Source organism: Dermacentor andersoni, chromosome 10 (genome assembly GCF_023375885.2).
Source record: "Dermacentor andersoni chromosome 10, qqDerAnde1_hic_scaffold, whole genome shotgun sequence".
Lineage (NCBI taxonomy): Eukaryota > Metazoa > Arthropoda > Arachnida > Ixodida > Ixodidae > Dermacentor > Dermacentor andersoni.
The window spans coordinates 22,700,908-22,717,803 of record NC_092823.1 but is presented as its reverse complement, the minus strand read 5'-3'; the positions used below and the strand labels follow the sequence as shown (position 1 = coordinate 22,717,803).

The 16,896-nt window shown below is 45.9% G+C and overlaps 1 protein-coding gene across 1 annotated transcript in view; it reads left to right on the top strand.

Annotated features, from left to right (window-relative positions):
* The window catches only part of LOC126519260 (PIH1 domain-containing protein 1-like), a 79,145-nt gene extending 73,466 nt beyond the window's left edge, over positions 1 to 5,679 (top strand). The window contains exons 6-8 of the mRNA XM_050168878.2: positions 1,149 to 1,326; positions 1,806 to 1,949; positions 5,528 to 5,679. Coding sequence (XP_050024835.1) covers positions 1,149 to 1,326; positions 1,806 to 1,949; positions 5,528 to 5,569 — 364 coding nt within the window. The 3' untranslated portion in view covers positions 5,570 to 5,679. The remainder of the gene's footprint in view (positions 1 to 1,148; positions 1,327 to 1,805; positions 1,950 to 5,527) is intronic.
* The last annotated feature ends 11,217 nt before the right edge of the window (positions 5,680 to 16,896 follow it).

Sequence of the window (16,896 nt, the reverse complement as noted above, 5' to 3'; positions counted from 1 at the left end):
TACTGATCCAGAAAGTGTTTTAGGTTGGTGTAATGCTTACCTATTATCTATTAATGCCACCAAGACTAAATTTGTTGTATTTTCCTTACATTAACAACATTCGGCATCCTCCCCTTCTTTAACTTTTGGCTCACACTCTATCTCTCCCTGTCCATGCTCAACTTTTCTTGGGATTTCTCTTGACTGCAGCTTGAAATATAAAGATCACGTTTCTCACATCAGAAAGAAAATGGCATACAGTATTCACGTTCTAATTAATACTCGTCCCTACTTTACACATAATACATTAATGTCACTATACCACTGATTCATTCACTCTCATATTAACTATGGCATAATATGTTGGGGTAACACTTATAACCCTCACTTGCATCCCTCCAGGTAATTCAGAACCAATCCATAAGAATTATTACAACCAGTTCATGCTTTGCAAATGGAAAATCCCTACTACATGAAAACATCATCCTAACCATTTCAGAACTCACCAAATATAATCTAGGAATTTTATTCTACAAATATATGACTAAAGAGCTACCCTCAGTCTGCTTCTCACCTTGTGAGCTGATAGCTCATAGTCACACTAGATTTGAACTCAATAATAATTTCCGTCTACCTAAAGTGCGAACTAACTATGGTAAACAGACTGCAGAATTTTCCTTGATATCGCTTTGGAATACTCTACCACCTATAATCAAAAATGCAAAATATTTATACCAATTTGAAAGAGAACAAAAAGCATTCATAATAAATATTTCCTGATATTGTCCACTTTTCTTAAAATTTTATTCTGTTTTATTTTTATTGTCATGCTGTTAACATGTGTTCTTATTACTCATATGCCATAAACATGTTTTCACATTACACTTAGCTCTCATCTGTACTACTGTTGCTTTAAACATTGTATACCATCATAAGTGTCTTTAACAGGAGGTCCCGATGCAGTCTTTGACTATGGGACCTCCTTATGTATACTACGCACATGTAATTATCTGTATTTTTGCTAATAACTAAATTATGAAATGCCCATGTATTTCTTCTCACACTTTTGGGAAATAATATCTTGGCATCCTTCATTACTCAATTGCTGTGCAGTTCAAGATACATTAAATGTCACAGTTGAATTCCTTTCATTCCTTTGCCTTCTGTAGGGCCCAGAAACAGCCTACTGACAGCAGTGGGGATGACGGCGACAAGAGCATGTGCGACAATGATGGCGATGACAGCACCACCCTCGCAAGGCGGGGATCGGCGAAAGTGGACCTTACGCGGCACACCCTGCCTGGACAGCGCGACACGCTGGTGGCGCGCTTCTCCCTGCCAGCTGTGGTTGGTACCACCTTTCTCTGTTATGGTGGGATGCCCGTTTATTGAGCTGTGATGTGGAAGGCTAAGATTTGTTACATCACAACAGGCACACACGCTTTGGGCTGTGGTGTCATGCGAGCAGGCTGAGAGCTTGTTGAAAACCATGTTTTGGAGGAGATATGATTACCATAAGTGTCTCCGATTCAAGTTTGCACTTTGCCATAATGCTTTTAAGGGACTCAAGTTCTATGGCAGTTTGTTCTTTGTTAAAGGCCAACTTCAATAAAACTTTTGGCTGACGTGAAATGCCTAGCTTTGGTTAATGTGGATGTAGAGCAGCCTCCTTGCAAAATTTTGCCGAAAGCTCGCAAAAGTGAGCGTTTTGATACTGAAAAATAATATAGAAGGAAAATGCCATTACTGCAGGCTGGCATGACCGTATTTGATTTTCTGATGAATGTTGCACACCACACTTTTATTCTGTGACTTTTTTTTTCCAGAAATCGGGTTCGTCACTGGCACTCGACATGGGAGATGACCATGTGCAGCTTACAAGTGATGAGCCAAAGTATACGTTCGACTTCTACCTCCCCTTCTCCATTGAAGAAGATGCGGCAGTTGCAGAATTTAACACAAAGCATCAGGTAATTAGGACATTTTTTATCATTCTCTGTTATATACAAGTTACACTTCGATTAAAAAATGCACAAAGAGTGCCTACAGTACCTATAAAGGAACCTACATGTAAGCTAAGTATATTGAAATGAACCTTATATAATGTTTTTGTTTTTTTCCATGGGTTCATGCAAGTTGCAGTTCAAAGCAGATTTAATATACCCTGACAATGAATTTTTTACAGATGCTGTAAGCACAATAGATATGTGTTATGGCCATTCAAGAGTGTTGATTCTAATTCATACTGAAAGAACTGAGCACATGTTGGAAAGGTTGCCATTCTTGATGCCTTTTTCTTCTGCATATTAGTTTCATCCTCAACACTCATCCTTCCTATGTGACAAACTGCCTATGGTGGAAAGAATTTGAAAGCGCACAGTAACATGCATCACAAAAGGCTTGGAACTGCTAATTTGAGCCAGGTAAAGCCAGGCAACAAAATATGCTGTTCTGTGATACTAGCATCTGGTTCATCGGGCTGTTTCCTGAACACAGTGAAGTCTGTTACAGCAGGAGGCAAACTTTACACACTCTTCACGTTTCCAGGTATCGGACTGCAAGAGCACTGGGTTTTGTCGGGAAAATGCCATTGCAGAGGCAATTGTTTGATTGTGATGAAAACTATGACTTGCCTGTGCTGCTCTTGTTATCGTTGAGCAGTCACTCTGTCTCTTGTGTTCTAGTTTGGCCTTCAGACTTATCAAAGCAACAATGCTGACAACAGTTTTCTAACATGCAAGGAGCACAAAATTCGTCTTTCCTGTTGTATGCTGGCATGACATGTTCGATTACGGCAGGCATTGGAAGTCACCCATCCATGTATCATTACTGTTGACATACAGGGGGCCAACTGTTTCATTACTGCTGTTTACAGCACAAGGCTATTTTTGCATTGCATGCCTTATCGGAATCTTGCCACCCTAGCCGAGAATCAAACACGCAACCTCGTCCTAACATCATAACAACAATACCACTCGGCCTCTGTGGCAGGCTACTATGTAATGCAAGTCTGAAAATATTAATTATAGAGGAACAAACTGCAAGATATAGACTTGAGCTCCAAATTAAGAAATAACTCTAAGGCACTTCACAGTCGTAGTACATTACTGGTAAGAATGGGAAAGAAACTGTGTCCCTGGATACATAGGATTTGCTTTTGCTGATACAGTTAACTTCTGTAAATGAACACCACTTCGTTTGCAATTTGTTCGTAATGTAGAATCCCTACAATCACTTCTTTTATTTCCTTTAGTCACAGATTTTCGTGCACAACTTCTTGCCAGCTCTGCCCAGCAGAGTAGCAAGGGTTAAAAAATCACAAACATTTATTGGGGGCCGCTTCAACCCTCTGCTTAACCACTAGGATTCTTGTTCACTTCATTGTACAGAGTATTGTTGCACACGACCACGTTTAGGAAGGCACAACCATGTTTGATGGAATGCTTGGTGTGCCACATTCATCAGTAATGGTGAAGGAATGGTTTTTCATTCTTCGTAATGCCTGCAGCGAATCATGAAATTTTACATGTGCTATGAGCCAATAATTCCAATTTTTTAAAAATTAAAAACGCTATGTGAGTGAGTGCACAATAAATGGAAATTTAGTTACTGTGTATTAAAAAGAATCATTCTACCACAATAACTTTCTTTCAATGAAGCCTGCAGCACCCTGGTGTAAAATTATGCAAGTTTGACTCATTTAATGTCAGCCATATCATAATTTGTGACTGAATAAGGTACACCTTAGTTGACAAACAAAGCTGTTGTTTTTAACTGGCACATGAAGGTTAGAATAATTTTGATTACAGGCATGTACTCATTGGTAGATTGGGATCTCCAACAGTCATGCAAATATGGCTCTTTTTGAATCAACTCTGGAGCTTGCTCGATCAACATCAAAAGAGAAGCAGCAGTTGTGTTCAGTGTCAGATGAGCTGTGGCACTAAGCTCGCAAGATGAGTGGACCTTGCTTTGTAGAGGGCTGAGAATTGTTGACATGGTACGAGGAGGAACTGCAGCCACAACTTGAACTCGAGTGCATAAATGTGTTTGCACGTATGTAAGTGGCATACTTAATTGCACCTGATGCCTTGCACATTGCAGATATATTAATGTGCATAGTTATGAGCAGACAAAAACGAAAAGAAGGACGAGTTTATGTTCCCTGTAACTAAGAGGGCGAATCAGAAAGTCTTTGCTCCTATATTTTTGTAGCCAAATTACGGCTGTAAATGCAAGGTCAACATATCCATTCCCAGTGGTAGACTCTTGTTGGACCGGCCTGGCCTTATCTGCCGGTAGCTTTGTGGCACGGCTCTGCCATCAGTTGTTGAAGATGGTGGTTGTGCTTCACACATTCAAGGTGTGTTATCAACAAGGTGTGATTCGTTTTCTATTGAGCAAGGGACGAATGTTCATTGAAATCCAGAGGGAAATGAAGCTCACGTATAGAGAAAGGTGTCTTGCTTTGAGAAGTGTGAGGTGGGGTCTGGTTAGTTCGCAAGAGGCTGTGAAGACTTGCATGACAATGAGCGTTTGGGAAGGCTATGCGTGTCACTGACTACTACAGGGGCATGTCAAATTTAGTGCTGCAATGGAACAACTGTTGGAACTACGTAATGTGGGGACTATGTGACAAAATAGTGTAAGGTATGTAGAATAACACATATAGTTGTAATTACCTGTATGTACCTTATTTTGGCCAACAAAAAAATAGCTGCGAGGACTTTCAGATTCTCCCTCATGTATACAGTGTATATAGTATGCACCGAAATGAACTATCCTACACAACTTTGTTAGCCACTCATTGCTATACCAACCTTTATGTTCGACTACACCTCACATAATGGTAGAGAGAGAAGTGAAGTGCAGGCTAGACTAGTATGTGATACTTTCATACAAAGGCACTGCTGACCTAATGTTTCAGCATTTAGTGCCCTGTTCGTTTTGAAATGCATTACTTGCAATGTCTATGTTCGATCGCACTCTACTGTTGTGAGACAGTTCAAGTAAAGGACCTCTAGGTAATTTTGCTGTCCATTTCGGTCTTGTCATTTCGTAACACCGTCATAACACTGTCATTGAACTTATGTTTGAGTGTCCGAATGAGATCACATTAATGGAAGTTGGCTGTGTAGGCATGAACACATAGGGAGTGTGCAGCTTGGGCGTTGGAAGAGTCAGATACGCTTTAAGCTTGTTTAGCTTTTGCTAGTGCTGCATATTTTTGACCAAGCTTTATAGATAGCCACTGTGGTGGCTTCGTGGCTGTGGTGTTGCTCTGCTAAGCACGAGGTTGTGGAATCAAATCCCAGCTGCATTTTCATTCCAGCAAAATGCAAAAACGCCCGTGACTTATGCATTGGGGGTACATTAAAGATCCCCTGGTGGTCAAAATTTATCTGGAGTTCCCCACTACGGCGTGCCTCATAATCAAATCGTGGTTTGGGCACCTAAAACCCTAGCATTCAATTCAGGCTGTATAGATAGTTATATTTGCAGAATTTCCGGAGCAAGCTTCCTTGTTCTTTTATTGATATCTTTACAGGTGCTGACAGTCACTGTGCCAATCGTGCCAACGGAGTCCTGATTCTACAAGCTTTTGATTGTTTGATGTCGCCAATTCAAGTTTAAGTGTAAATGGAACAGCTACACTGATTGTAAAAGCGCACCTGAATAAACTGTTTGTTTTCCATCAAAGTGGCCAATATAATCGTCAATGAAAAGAAAAATGTATTTGGCTCACATTAAGCAAAAATTTGCCAATTTAGGTAGTCATGATCGTCAGCCCATATAATGATGAAACAGGGGACAAGCGTACAGTTGTTTGAGAGATTTCTTGTCCTCTGTTTTCCTATGCTTTGTCTCATCTTTTTTACATGCTGATCATCATGAATACCAAGTCACATTTTGGAAGAAAAAAATGGCAGAGCGGTTGTTGCTGGGGAACACTTATACCATCCAGGATTGCAAGTCAATTTGTTGCACAATTCTCTCATAGTACAGTAATACTATTTCTTTCTTTGATTCCATTCAGTTTGATGCCAGCAACAGTGCGGGAGTAGCGAGAATGTCGCTGACAAAGGGCAGAAAGCATTCAAATAGAGTTGTCATGCTTTGGTGGCACTAGGCCATAAAAACATTTATTTTGTGTTGATGTTCCTGTCAAATTCAGCAAATAACTTCAGCAATGGAACATACGTGGCTAGTTGGTGCAGATTCACAGCCGTCTTGCGCTGTTTTACATGGGAAAACAATGAAGTGATGACACAAATCATAGGATAGCACAAACTGTGAACTGTTTTATTCATGGCAAGAGCTTCTTTATAGTTCCGAACGGACGCGGCTTTTGCATTGCGAGAAATGGCCAAAAAGTCGATTAAAGTAAAACACATTTTGAGTTTTTATAACTCTTTTTCTATGTGATTTGGAAATACCTTCACAGAAAGTCACGTTGCTCCAAAAAATGAATTAGCTAAGGTGGCAAGAAATTTTCGTGTGTCGCGAGAAAACGGCGTTTTTCAAGCCGCTACGTGTATAGAATGGCGCTACTGAGGGCCGCCATCTTGGTCTTGTCAGAAAGCCCATTTAATTATGGTGCTTCGACAATCTCTGCACAGGAACAAGCGCATCAAGAATGACCAACCCTTACGCTAAAGGAAAAGGGGGGTAAGCGAAGCTTGTCCTACGTGCACCTAACCTTCGTCATGGTTAAGTAACCCTCAGGTAACGTTGCCGGATTGCTTCGACCTCGCGCCCCCTCAGCTTGGGATCTTATGGTTGCTGTCTGATTGCCTGGGCTCGGGCTGCTCTAACGGCTGGATCGACGCGCCGACGGCGAGCCCTTTCACGGGCGAGTTCTCGCCGCCGCTCGTCGAACGCTGCCAGTTCCTAGGGGTAACGCACAACGCGTGGCTGCCCCATTCGTTTTCCGAGAATGAACTGAACGGAAACAAAGCTGGCGCAGCTCACGCGACACCCTTTCCCGCTCATTTTCTCCCCTGCGGAAGCGAAACGGCTCTGACTGGTTGCGCGCGCCTACGCAGCGGGAATCTTTGCTAATTACCTACGCGCCGGCGCAGCTGTGAACTCACCAAACCGCCCTTTCCTGCATCTGCTCAGGGAGGGACTGTTCTTTTTTGCGAGACCACAACGCCACCGAAACTTATGAGCCAATACAAGCTTCGCTTGAAAAAGCGAATGATAGAAGGTTCTTCAGAAGTCGCCTCTTGGCCACGCCTGCCATGACTCCAGCACGCTTCGCCATTGTTCTGTCGCTCTCCACGTAGCGGTGTCGTCTGTGCTTTGCACTTCGCCAGCTCTCGACGTTAAAGCCTCCGTAATTTTGACGAGAGTCGAAGCGGCCGCAACGCAGACATCGCAGCAGTGTGGCTGATCCCTCCGTTTGTGGACGTCTCAGACCCTCGGCTAAGCATACCGAGCAGCGGCGACGCGGGCTTCGCGACCAAGCTTCGCGCGCGGTACTGTCGCACACGCAGCTAGGCCCATCGAGCAGCAGTGCTTCGGAATTCGCGACTAAGCTCATCGCGCACGCAATCCCCGGACCCTCCACTTGCATTCCGAGCATCGCCCTCCCCGACTCGGCGATAAAGCATATCGCGCGGATTCCTCGGACCCGCGACCGAGCATTTCGGGCATCGGCGCCTCTGACTTTACGACTGAGCACATCGAGCGTCAACTCCTCGGACCCGTGGCTAGGGATTTTGCGCAATAACACCTCAGACTTCGTGATTTAGCACATCGCGCGGGCTCCTCGGACCCGCCACCGAGCATTTCGGGCATCGGCGCCTCTGAGCGTGCGACTAAGCACATCGAGCGTCGACTGCTCGGACCCGCGGCTAGGCATTTCGGGCGTCGGTACCTCTGGCTGTGCGACTAAACGTATCGAGCGTTGACTGCTCGGACGAGCGGCTAGGCATATCGCACAATAAAACATCATACTTCGCGACTAAGCGCATCGAGCGCCGACTTGTCGGACCCGCCGCTAGACATTTCGTGCAATAACACCTTGGACTTCGCGACTAAGCACATCGAGCGTCGACTCCTCGGACACGTGACAGCATTTCGGTCATCTGCACCTCTGACTTCGCGACTAAGCACATCGAGCGTCGACTCCTCGGACCCGCGACTGAGCATTTCGGCCATTGGCCCCTCTGACTGTGCAACTAAGCACATCGAGCGTCGACTCATCGGACCCGCGGCTAGCATTTCGTGCAATGACATCCCGGACTGCGCAACTAAACACATTGAGCGTCGATTCCTCGGACCCGGGACTAGGCATTTCGCGCATTGAGCGTCGATTTGTCGTAACCCCGGCTAGGCATTTCGCGCATCGGTACCTCGGACCCGCGACCAAGAGCATTGCGCGCCGACTTTTTTATCATATTGTAACATCTCGTAACAAAATATGTCGTACCATGCTTTCATAACGATAACCTCATCAGGAGCTCACTTCACTAATCCCCTTGAGTTGGCGCAGACGACATCAGGTTTCAGAAGGAAGGCATCAAACAAAAGTGAAAGCTGGTAAAGCACCGAGGCTATCTATGAGTGGCTCTGAGATCCTAAGCTCCACAGTCATTATCAAGGGAAGACGACTCGGAAGGCTTCTGAGAGCCTTCATTCAGTGGAACGTTCGATTCTACCGAAAGAAAATTTGGAGAACGCTTAATCTTCGCCTTTAGAGTTGGAACGTGATAGCATTTAAAATTCCTGACTGCTTCTCATGCATCCCGTCAACTGGACCGCATGTAAGCGCACTGTTTACCGGGAAACGCTGGCCGTGAACGCTATGCACGAAGGCGGCTTTCTGGTAGAAACGTGGCCCCTTTTGTGGGCCGCGATGCGGCGGAGGCGAGTGCCATGTGGAGGTGTTGCAAGGAATCGGGCGCGCGGCTCCGTGGCGCCCGAGATGGTCGCGTGCCGGCGCGCGCAATTGGCGGACGACGTGGCCGGTCTATGATTGGTAGAAATGCGGGGAAATGGGTTTATTTGACTTTCCGCGTAACAGGCTTATGTTTTCTCATATATTCGAATTATAGTCCGATGCTATCACGTCTGTAGGTTGTGTGTAAGTCGTACTTTCCGATTTTTTCTGCGTATTATAGCCTAAGAAATTCAGGTATTTCAGTAACTTCCTTGTGCCACATGGAGGGCCTGTGTATGGGTGGTTGGATATATATATATATATATATATATATATATATATATATATATATATATATATATATGTATATTTTTTTTTTTTTTTTGCCGGGAAGACGCTGAGATCTGGTTTCCTGCGACACGGAGCCCTTAACCCTATCGCACTAAAATGCTTCACGGATTGCATTAAAGATCGCTATAAGTGAGGCAGTCTGCAGGTACAACATGAACCATATTGTTGCCGACGCAGAGTTATGCTCCTCACTTGGTTTGAAGCTCGCGCATCATGCTCTTTGTACTATAGCTGTAAAGAATGCCGCGCAATAATTGTAGCGAAGGGACACCAGACTACAGGTCACATGTCCAAGAAGCCCCGCATCATAAAACGCAGCAACGGCTACTAATTTGATGCCTGTTAGAGAACTGAACAGATGGTGAAATTTGGAGCCGTTGTCAGAAAACCTTTTTTTTTCATTACTGCTCAGCTTTCGGAGCTGATTTCTTTGTTACTGTTTGAGTTACTTTGACTACCCCTTTTGGCCTTTTTCGACACGTTCCTTGGTCTACAGTACAGGTCGTGACATTCTTGTTGACTTTTGCTAAATCTATAATGTAGCTGTTCGTCTATCTGAAAAGCGTGCCTGATGCGAAGGTAATGCAAAAAATAATCCGTACATTTTATGTTGCGAGAAAAAAAGGAAGGAATATCGCGCCCTTTAGCACACATTTAGCTATGCAGTCAATATTCAACGAGCATTTTTCAAGCTTCTCAGGCCCTCCAAAAAGTGCGAAGAAAAATTTTTGCTGAATAAAATGCTCTCAAGATATCACTTTCAAACATGCATCGAAGCATGTCGAAGATATTCTGGATATGTTTGCCAATTTTCATCAACATTCTTTAAGGAATAAGAAAGTTGGTTTTCAAGGACACTTACCCCCTTAAAGGTTTCATACGCCTTTACTTGACAAAGCGTTTGGTGCTCTTGTACATTGCTTTCTTGTTTTTCCTCTTTTTCACAAGTTCGTGTTCTTTAGTTTTAATGTTATCGAATATTCTGACTTCACCTACATGTCAGTAAATACCTTGACATGAATAAGATATTTGCTAGTTCTCGCCTTCGTATGTTCGTTTGTGTCGTCATATCCTTTTGTTTTCCCGCTAAAACGATGCAAGACGATTTGACAACTATGACCCTTGTATAAGGTTCATATTGAGTTGGTTCCACTGTGCTTGAACTAGAGCGGATTCCACTTGGTGTAAGGAGCAAGGATCCAGGTTGTTCCTCCCTCTTGAGGGTACTGATTCTTTCTCCACTTCGGCTTCCGAGACGCGCCGCCAGAGATGGTCTCCGAAAGTGAAGAATGCTGCCGCTAAGGACAGCGGCGATAGGTCTGCTAGAGGCTTCAGATGGATCGAAGCCGACAGACACAACTGAAGGTTGAAGGCACTTTGTATTTACAACGTTCTGCAAGATATGCACATAGAAACGCACGGTGGAACTGTAACACATAGGACGATCCTATATCGGCAGAGCCTATGGTGCATAGCATCTGAAGTGTACTCCAGAATCTTGATCTTTACTGGCGCAGTGAATAATGGACAAGACGTCCTTGCGCTCCGTTCCGATGAGCCTCCTGGCCAGCGCACAACAGAAGCCAGCGGCGGTCTGACTGACTTCTTAGCTTTCCCTGTCAGAACGACCGCACGAGATGCACGTGGTGAAGCACCGATATTCACTCGTCTTGAGGTCAGCTTTGTGCGCTAATGGGCGTTAATTGCGTCGCAATGCGTCCCCCGCGTTTGCTCAGTGCCGTTCGGCTCGCATGACCAGGCCGGTGACCGCGGGGTGGCGTGACAGTCTGCGGAACTTGCGAGTACTCCACACAGCAGGAGCCGGAGCAGCGGCACACTGCATCGCGACGCCATCTACACTGACACGAGTCAAGCTACATACCTGCATATAATAAAGGGCACCCATTGGCTGTCTCGATCCCAGGTGCTGCCTGTAGATGGCGTTGCGATGCAGTTTGCCGTTGCTCCGGCTCCTGCTGCGTGGAGTATACCACTTTTGTCGGCGCCTGTACATCTGGTTACCAGTAATCGTCACTACGCGTGTCGGGTATAACCGGGCAGTGTCATGAACCGCGCACTGGTCTCATTTCGGTGACGTCACCGCGAAAGGCACACGCCGCTGGCGACCAGTTATCCCATTGTGTTTCCCTCGTGAAGCAAGGACCGTCGGTCACATAGAGCTAGCTCTCTCTTTGCCCTTTTTAAAGCGAAAGCCTTAAATGCCTCATCAGATGGCGGCCTTGAAAATGCGGCGTGCGGCACAGAAAGCCATGTGAGCTCAGCTCGCGCAGAGATGCGCTCGTGCCACTGCTCTCGCGTTCGTCGTCTTCATCCACAACTGGCCCCGATGCCGCTCGTCATGCCAAAAAAGGCAAATTAAAAGAGTTACTCAAACACGAAATAGTCGAACCCTCGAGCTTATGTGGAAGTCGAACACACGACCTTTGGTGTTAAAGTTAAGATAATTAAGGCACAGTTAATTAAAGTTGCGTCAATCTCGTACCTACGACCTTTGGTCGGAGAAAACAAGTAATAAGAAGTAACAACGCACTAGAATGAGAATGTCAAGTAATCAATATCTCTTCAGCGCCCAGGAATTCTCCTTCAGCCTCTTCGGCGTATGCTAAAGTGACTCAGCTTTTTGCAGCTGGTCTCTTCGACAGGACGACAAGGGGGGAAAATGCCGATTTCCAGCTTCCCGAGCTAATATTAAAGAAATAACTCGCGCTTTTCCAGCAGTTGGCTTACACCCCTTACCCAAGTCTAGGCAACAACTCGTCTACATTGTTGCCGAAACAAGAAAAAAGGCGGCTGCGTGTAACATCGCACTTGTGGAAGGCAGACGCGAAGTGCGGCCGTAACTGTGAGAAAGTATTATTTCGTTTACCAAGTCGATGTTACGCTATTCTTGTTTTCAGAAGTGTCAAAGTATTTCTGCTACAATAGCTCCATGTTTTCGTGGTTTCCTGTCCAATTGATTTTGTATTTAACCAGCAAAAACGAAACCAATCGGATCGAAAACGAAACGACGCTGCTGCAAGTGATACGCAGTTCTACGTGCTGCCGTAGCCATGCGTGTGCGTTTGATTTCCGAAGCACAGAATAAAGCAAGAATGCCTAATAATATAGCAACTGCAGTTTTCAGCAATAATTATGTCGTACTCAATAAAAGCCGACTTACTTACAGTAACCTCATAGACTACATCCGAAGTACTAAGATTTCACCGCCAGGCCTCGCCATTTACTGGTTTTTGAGACTTTCTTTGCCAATTTAAAATTATAATTCCTACTTAAATCCTGAACAGTGTGCTAGATTCTGTCACTATAAGTGATGATCATTTCATTTCCATCAACGTCTCACAGCACATTCTGGCCAGTTGCCAGTCGCTTTAAACGAGCCGCGCCTCGTAGTCTTCCGAAAAGGCACTGAAGTCTGCGTCGTCCAGCTACGACAGCTTCCTCCTGTAAAATCCGTCTAGACGGTCCCGATCAGAGGTCGAACAACTTATTCGGTTGGAACTTCCTGCTTCGCCCGAGGCGACGTCTAAAGACTTCGCCTCAGGCGATAGAAATACATCGCCGCTATCTTTGCCAGCTGTACTCTTCACTTGAGTAGACTGTCTCTGCTGGTGCGTCTCGGACGTCCATGTGGAGATGTAGCACTCGTACCCTCGAGAGGGAGCACGGAGAAACTGGATCTTCATTCATGGCCAGGCATCAGCCTTGCTTTTGACGGTTCAGTCACTCGCCGTATACTGTCTGGTGGTAGTGTTGCAGTAGGCGGGGTTAGCCTGGCATACATAGCCGGCAATTTTTCCGCCTGAGCCTCCTATGAGTTGAAATCGGGCGTGTGTCACCAAGTGCCGATGAACCCCGTGTCTCGCAGGAAGGCAATCAGCGGCCGTTGCACTCTCTTCCTGATTGCCACTGGCCCTTTGGGGAAAACCTTCGGAGAAAACGACGACTGCAAAGGAACTGTGCGTAAGACCACTTTTTTGCAGGCTATCGACCATCGCTTTCATTGTCACACTGCGGGCATAGCCAAATGAAATGTTGAATGTAGCCGATATCGCCACAGGAGGCACAGAGCTGGCAGCCCAAACCAAATAACCAAGCCGGCATGCACGCAGAGTCGGTTCTGATGCGGTACACCAGCGTCGCGTCCTCGCGAGTAAGTCCATGTATCACACAGGCTTGACCTGCAGTCTTGTGGATCGCCCTGAAGTGATTGCAGATTGCATCCTCAGGGTTCTGAAAAATGTTTATCGCTCTCACTTTTGGGACGCATGTCAGCGCTAGGCTTGTAAGAGTGTCAGCTTTTTCGTTTCCTTCAATTCTTACGTGGGATGGGATCCATAGCAATTTTACGTTAAGTCCCTTGCTCGCTATATTTTAATCGGTGCCAGAAATTGTTTTGTGAACTTTTCCCGAGGTAGGCGACGCTGTAGTCGTAATGCTGACTTTGAGTCCGTCAGCACCAAGACATGTCGTACAGAATAGGCCCGTAGTTTTTGCAAAGCAGCGTTGATTGCTGCGCGTTCTGCTGTTGTAGATGAAACTACGCAATCCAGGCGGCCAGGCCATGACACATCAAGGGAGGGTATGCAGAATGTTGCTGCACAGCTATCTGTTTGTGCACACACCGACCCGTATGTATACACTTGTAGGTGGCTTTGATACGTTGTGCTGATGCGCTCCAGTACGAGAAACTGCTTCGGCAGTTGGAATGGTGTCTTTCAATTGTAGCTGGGGTACACTGAGACTACTGGTAACGTCCGGGAAGTTTCATGGCGGGTCGAGACGACTCCGTTCATGCCATTCCATTCCTTTAAAGATCGGAAGGTGTTCAGCGCTGCATGGAAATGAGAACGACTTCTTGCTTATAGGCGACGGAGAAGGGCAGCACCTGCGGGGGGGGGGGGGGGGGCATCGCCCAACCTTAATAGCTGCATCACAAGGCCTGAAATGCCATAAGGCGAGTGCAAGATATTTGCTTCATCAGTAAATTTCTTGTCTGAAGCCGCCCGAGGAACTTCCATCATTAATCGAAGTCCCTTTCTATGTACTGCTTGCAAGCGCTCGAATTGGCTCGGTGATGGGGATATCAGAGGTAGCTGATAGATACTACTGTTTGTTATCACTGCAGCATTCCGTTTAAGCACGGACATACTCGCAGAATTGTTTCCCCAACGAACACCTGCCATGCGCTAAGTGCTTTGACTCTTTGCACTGATGCAGCCACAACACTTTCAAATGCGCGTCGCCGCAGTAGCTTGCTGTTGATGGTGACGCTCAGCAAAGAACACTAGTCGCGTGACGAACGCGATGGCCTCTGATGTTCATCTTCAGGCGTGTTGACTTTCGCCTCACTCCCAGGAAAAGTATGAAAGCAGAGCTTTCCGCGTATATAGGTAGGCCAAACGTCGATAAGGGAGGTTCCATGATGGACATTGCGCCTTGGGCTATACGGGCCAAATGTTTGTGTTGGTCATCTGAAATTGAAATTCAAATGTCATCTGCATAGATGGACATTTTTACTGCCATCAAAACTGCTTTCAGTACACTGGAAGGCTGGCTATGGCAACATTAAAAGGCAAGGAAGACGGGACACTTCGTTGTGGAACGCCGATTGAAATGCGTCGCCTTTCGCTCACTGCATTTCTGAGCTTAATCGGGACACATCGATCTCCGATAAATTCTTGTACGAATCGAAAAGCATTTCCCGAGACGTCCATGGCTTGGAGTCCGCTGATGATGCCTATATGAAGCACGCAGTAGTATGCTTTAGCAAAGTCCATAAAGATGGCGTGTGTCGAAAGGCCGTAGATGGTACTCGATGTGGCTTGGTAAGTCCAAGACACTTTCCTGGGCACTGAACCATGGAGTAAATCCGGTCATACACGATGGCAGCCTGCTTCCTTGCCCAAGATACCAAGTTAACCTCGTACAAATGAGCCGTTTCATTAATTTTGATGCATGTGATGTTAGCGGTACTGGCGGCAAGGTTAGAAGGATCCTTTTCGGACTTGAGCACTGTCACCATCCATGCTGCCTTCCACGCTTCTGGGATATCTCCTGCGCTCCAGGCATGATTAAATACGTCCAGAAGGGGGTGTCTTCGCTCGTAAGGCAGATTTGTCAGCATCTGATTGCTGATCAAATTGGGAACTACAGCACAGCGTCTTAATTTGCTTAGCGGCAAATCTAATTCACGAAAGATCAATGACATATCCATCGGATGGAATGATTGAGATCATGGAGGGTTCGCTACTTCTGCCGGTCTGCCAGATGCGTATAGACCTGCGAAATCTTCTGCAAGGGTTTGTTCATATTTGCTTTAAAGCAAGTGCTTCGAAAGGCCTGTGTGGGCGAATATTTCCCGAAAGGCTATTTATTACTTTCCATCTCCTTGTCGTGGGAGTAAACATCTATAAGCTTTCACAGAAAGCAGCGCATTGAACTGTTCGTAATCATTTTGCGTGGGGCCGTATTAAAGCGTTTGGCTTGTTCAGTTTTCGCTGAGGGATTTCCCCTTTCTTTCTCGTTACTTTCCGCTCCGCTCTCCGACAGGCTGCGCAGATGTTCTCTAGTTTCAAGTCAGGAGTTGGGAAATAACCTGGCAGTTTCGACACTGAAGTAGCTAACATCTTTCCCAGGAACATATCTGCGAACAGATCACCTGAGAATTCATCTAGCGCTTTTCTGTATGTGTGCCAGGGTGCCACAGTACAGAGTATCGACCAGCAGTCTGAAATACGGTGATGTTGGTGATGATCGGGAAATGGTCATTGCCCACCCTGTCTGGGGCCGTCGTCGATAATACGAAAGGTTTGTAGAATGTAACACGAAGTCTATAGCAATATATGTATCTGGTGGCCTGAAGCAAGTTGGTTTGCCATCGTTCGCCACACATAAATCAACAGCATCCGCGGCTGCTACAAGTTGCTTGCCTCGAAAATCTACAATCTTAATTCCCCAAAGCGAAGGACGTGCGTGAAAATCACCGCAGATTATTCTAGGCGGGGGGCAAGGAATGGAAAGGTCTCAGAAACGCCCTCATGGAGACCTTCCTTTATGTGCTTATGTACAGCGACGCAACGCTTAGTTTTCGGTTTCCCATACACACCTGCACAGCAGCGATTTCCAACGAGGTAGAACAAAGGCATTGGACTGGTAAGGTGACATGGGGTATTCCTCGCCTGAAGTATATCATGGCACCTCCGTTCGCAAATGACGGTATACTTCAATTGCCGTGTCTGATGCACCCCGAGATCGCCCTTCCGTTTGGAAGAGCGGCCTCCGATAGGGTTAGAATATGTTTGGGGATGTCTCGAAGTAAAAGGTTAAGTTTGCACAGACGCTGTATAATACCAGCACATTTCCACTGCATTATTAAGGGGCTTTTGAACAATGGAATGAACCAGGTGGGTGAGAAATTACCATATGCTACTGAGCGTATGTGGAAGTAGAGCAAAGTATTATTGCTTCAAGAGCCAGCACTGCTTCCATCATATCCTTCGCTAAACTCGCAGACCGTGCGCGGGTGCTAAAAAGAGCAGCATCGGCATGCTTAGCACGTCGTTTGGTAGAAATCCACGTGCGCGTTCTGCCAAAAGCACCATTTGCATGCACATCTTGTGGTTTTGGAGAAAACAACATCCGCGTCTACCAAAAGATGC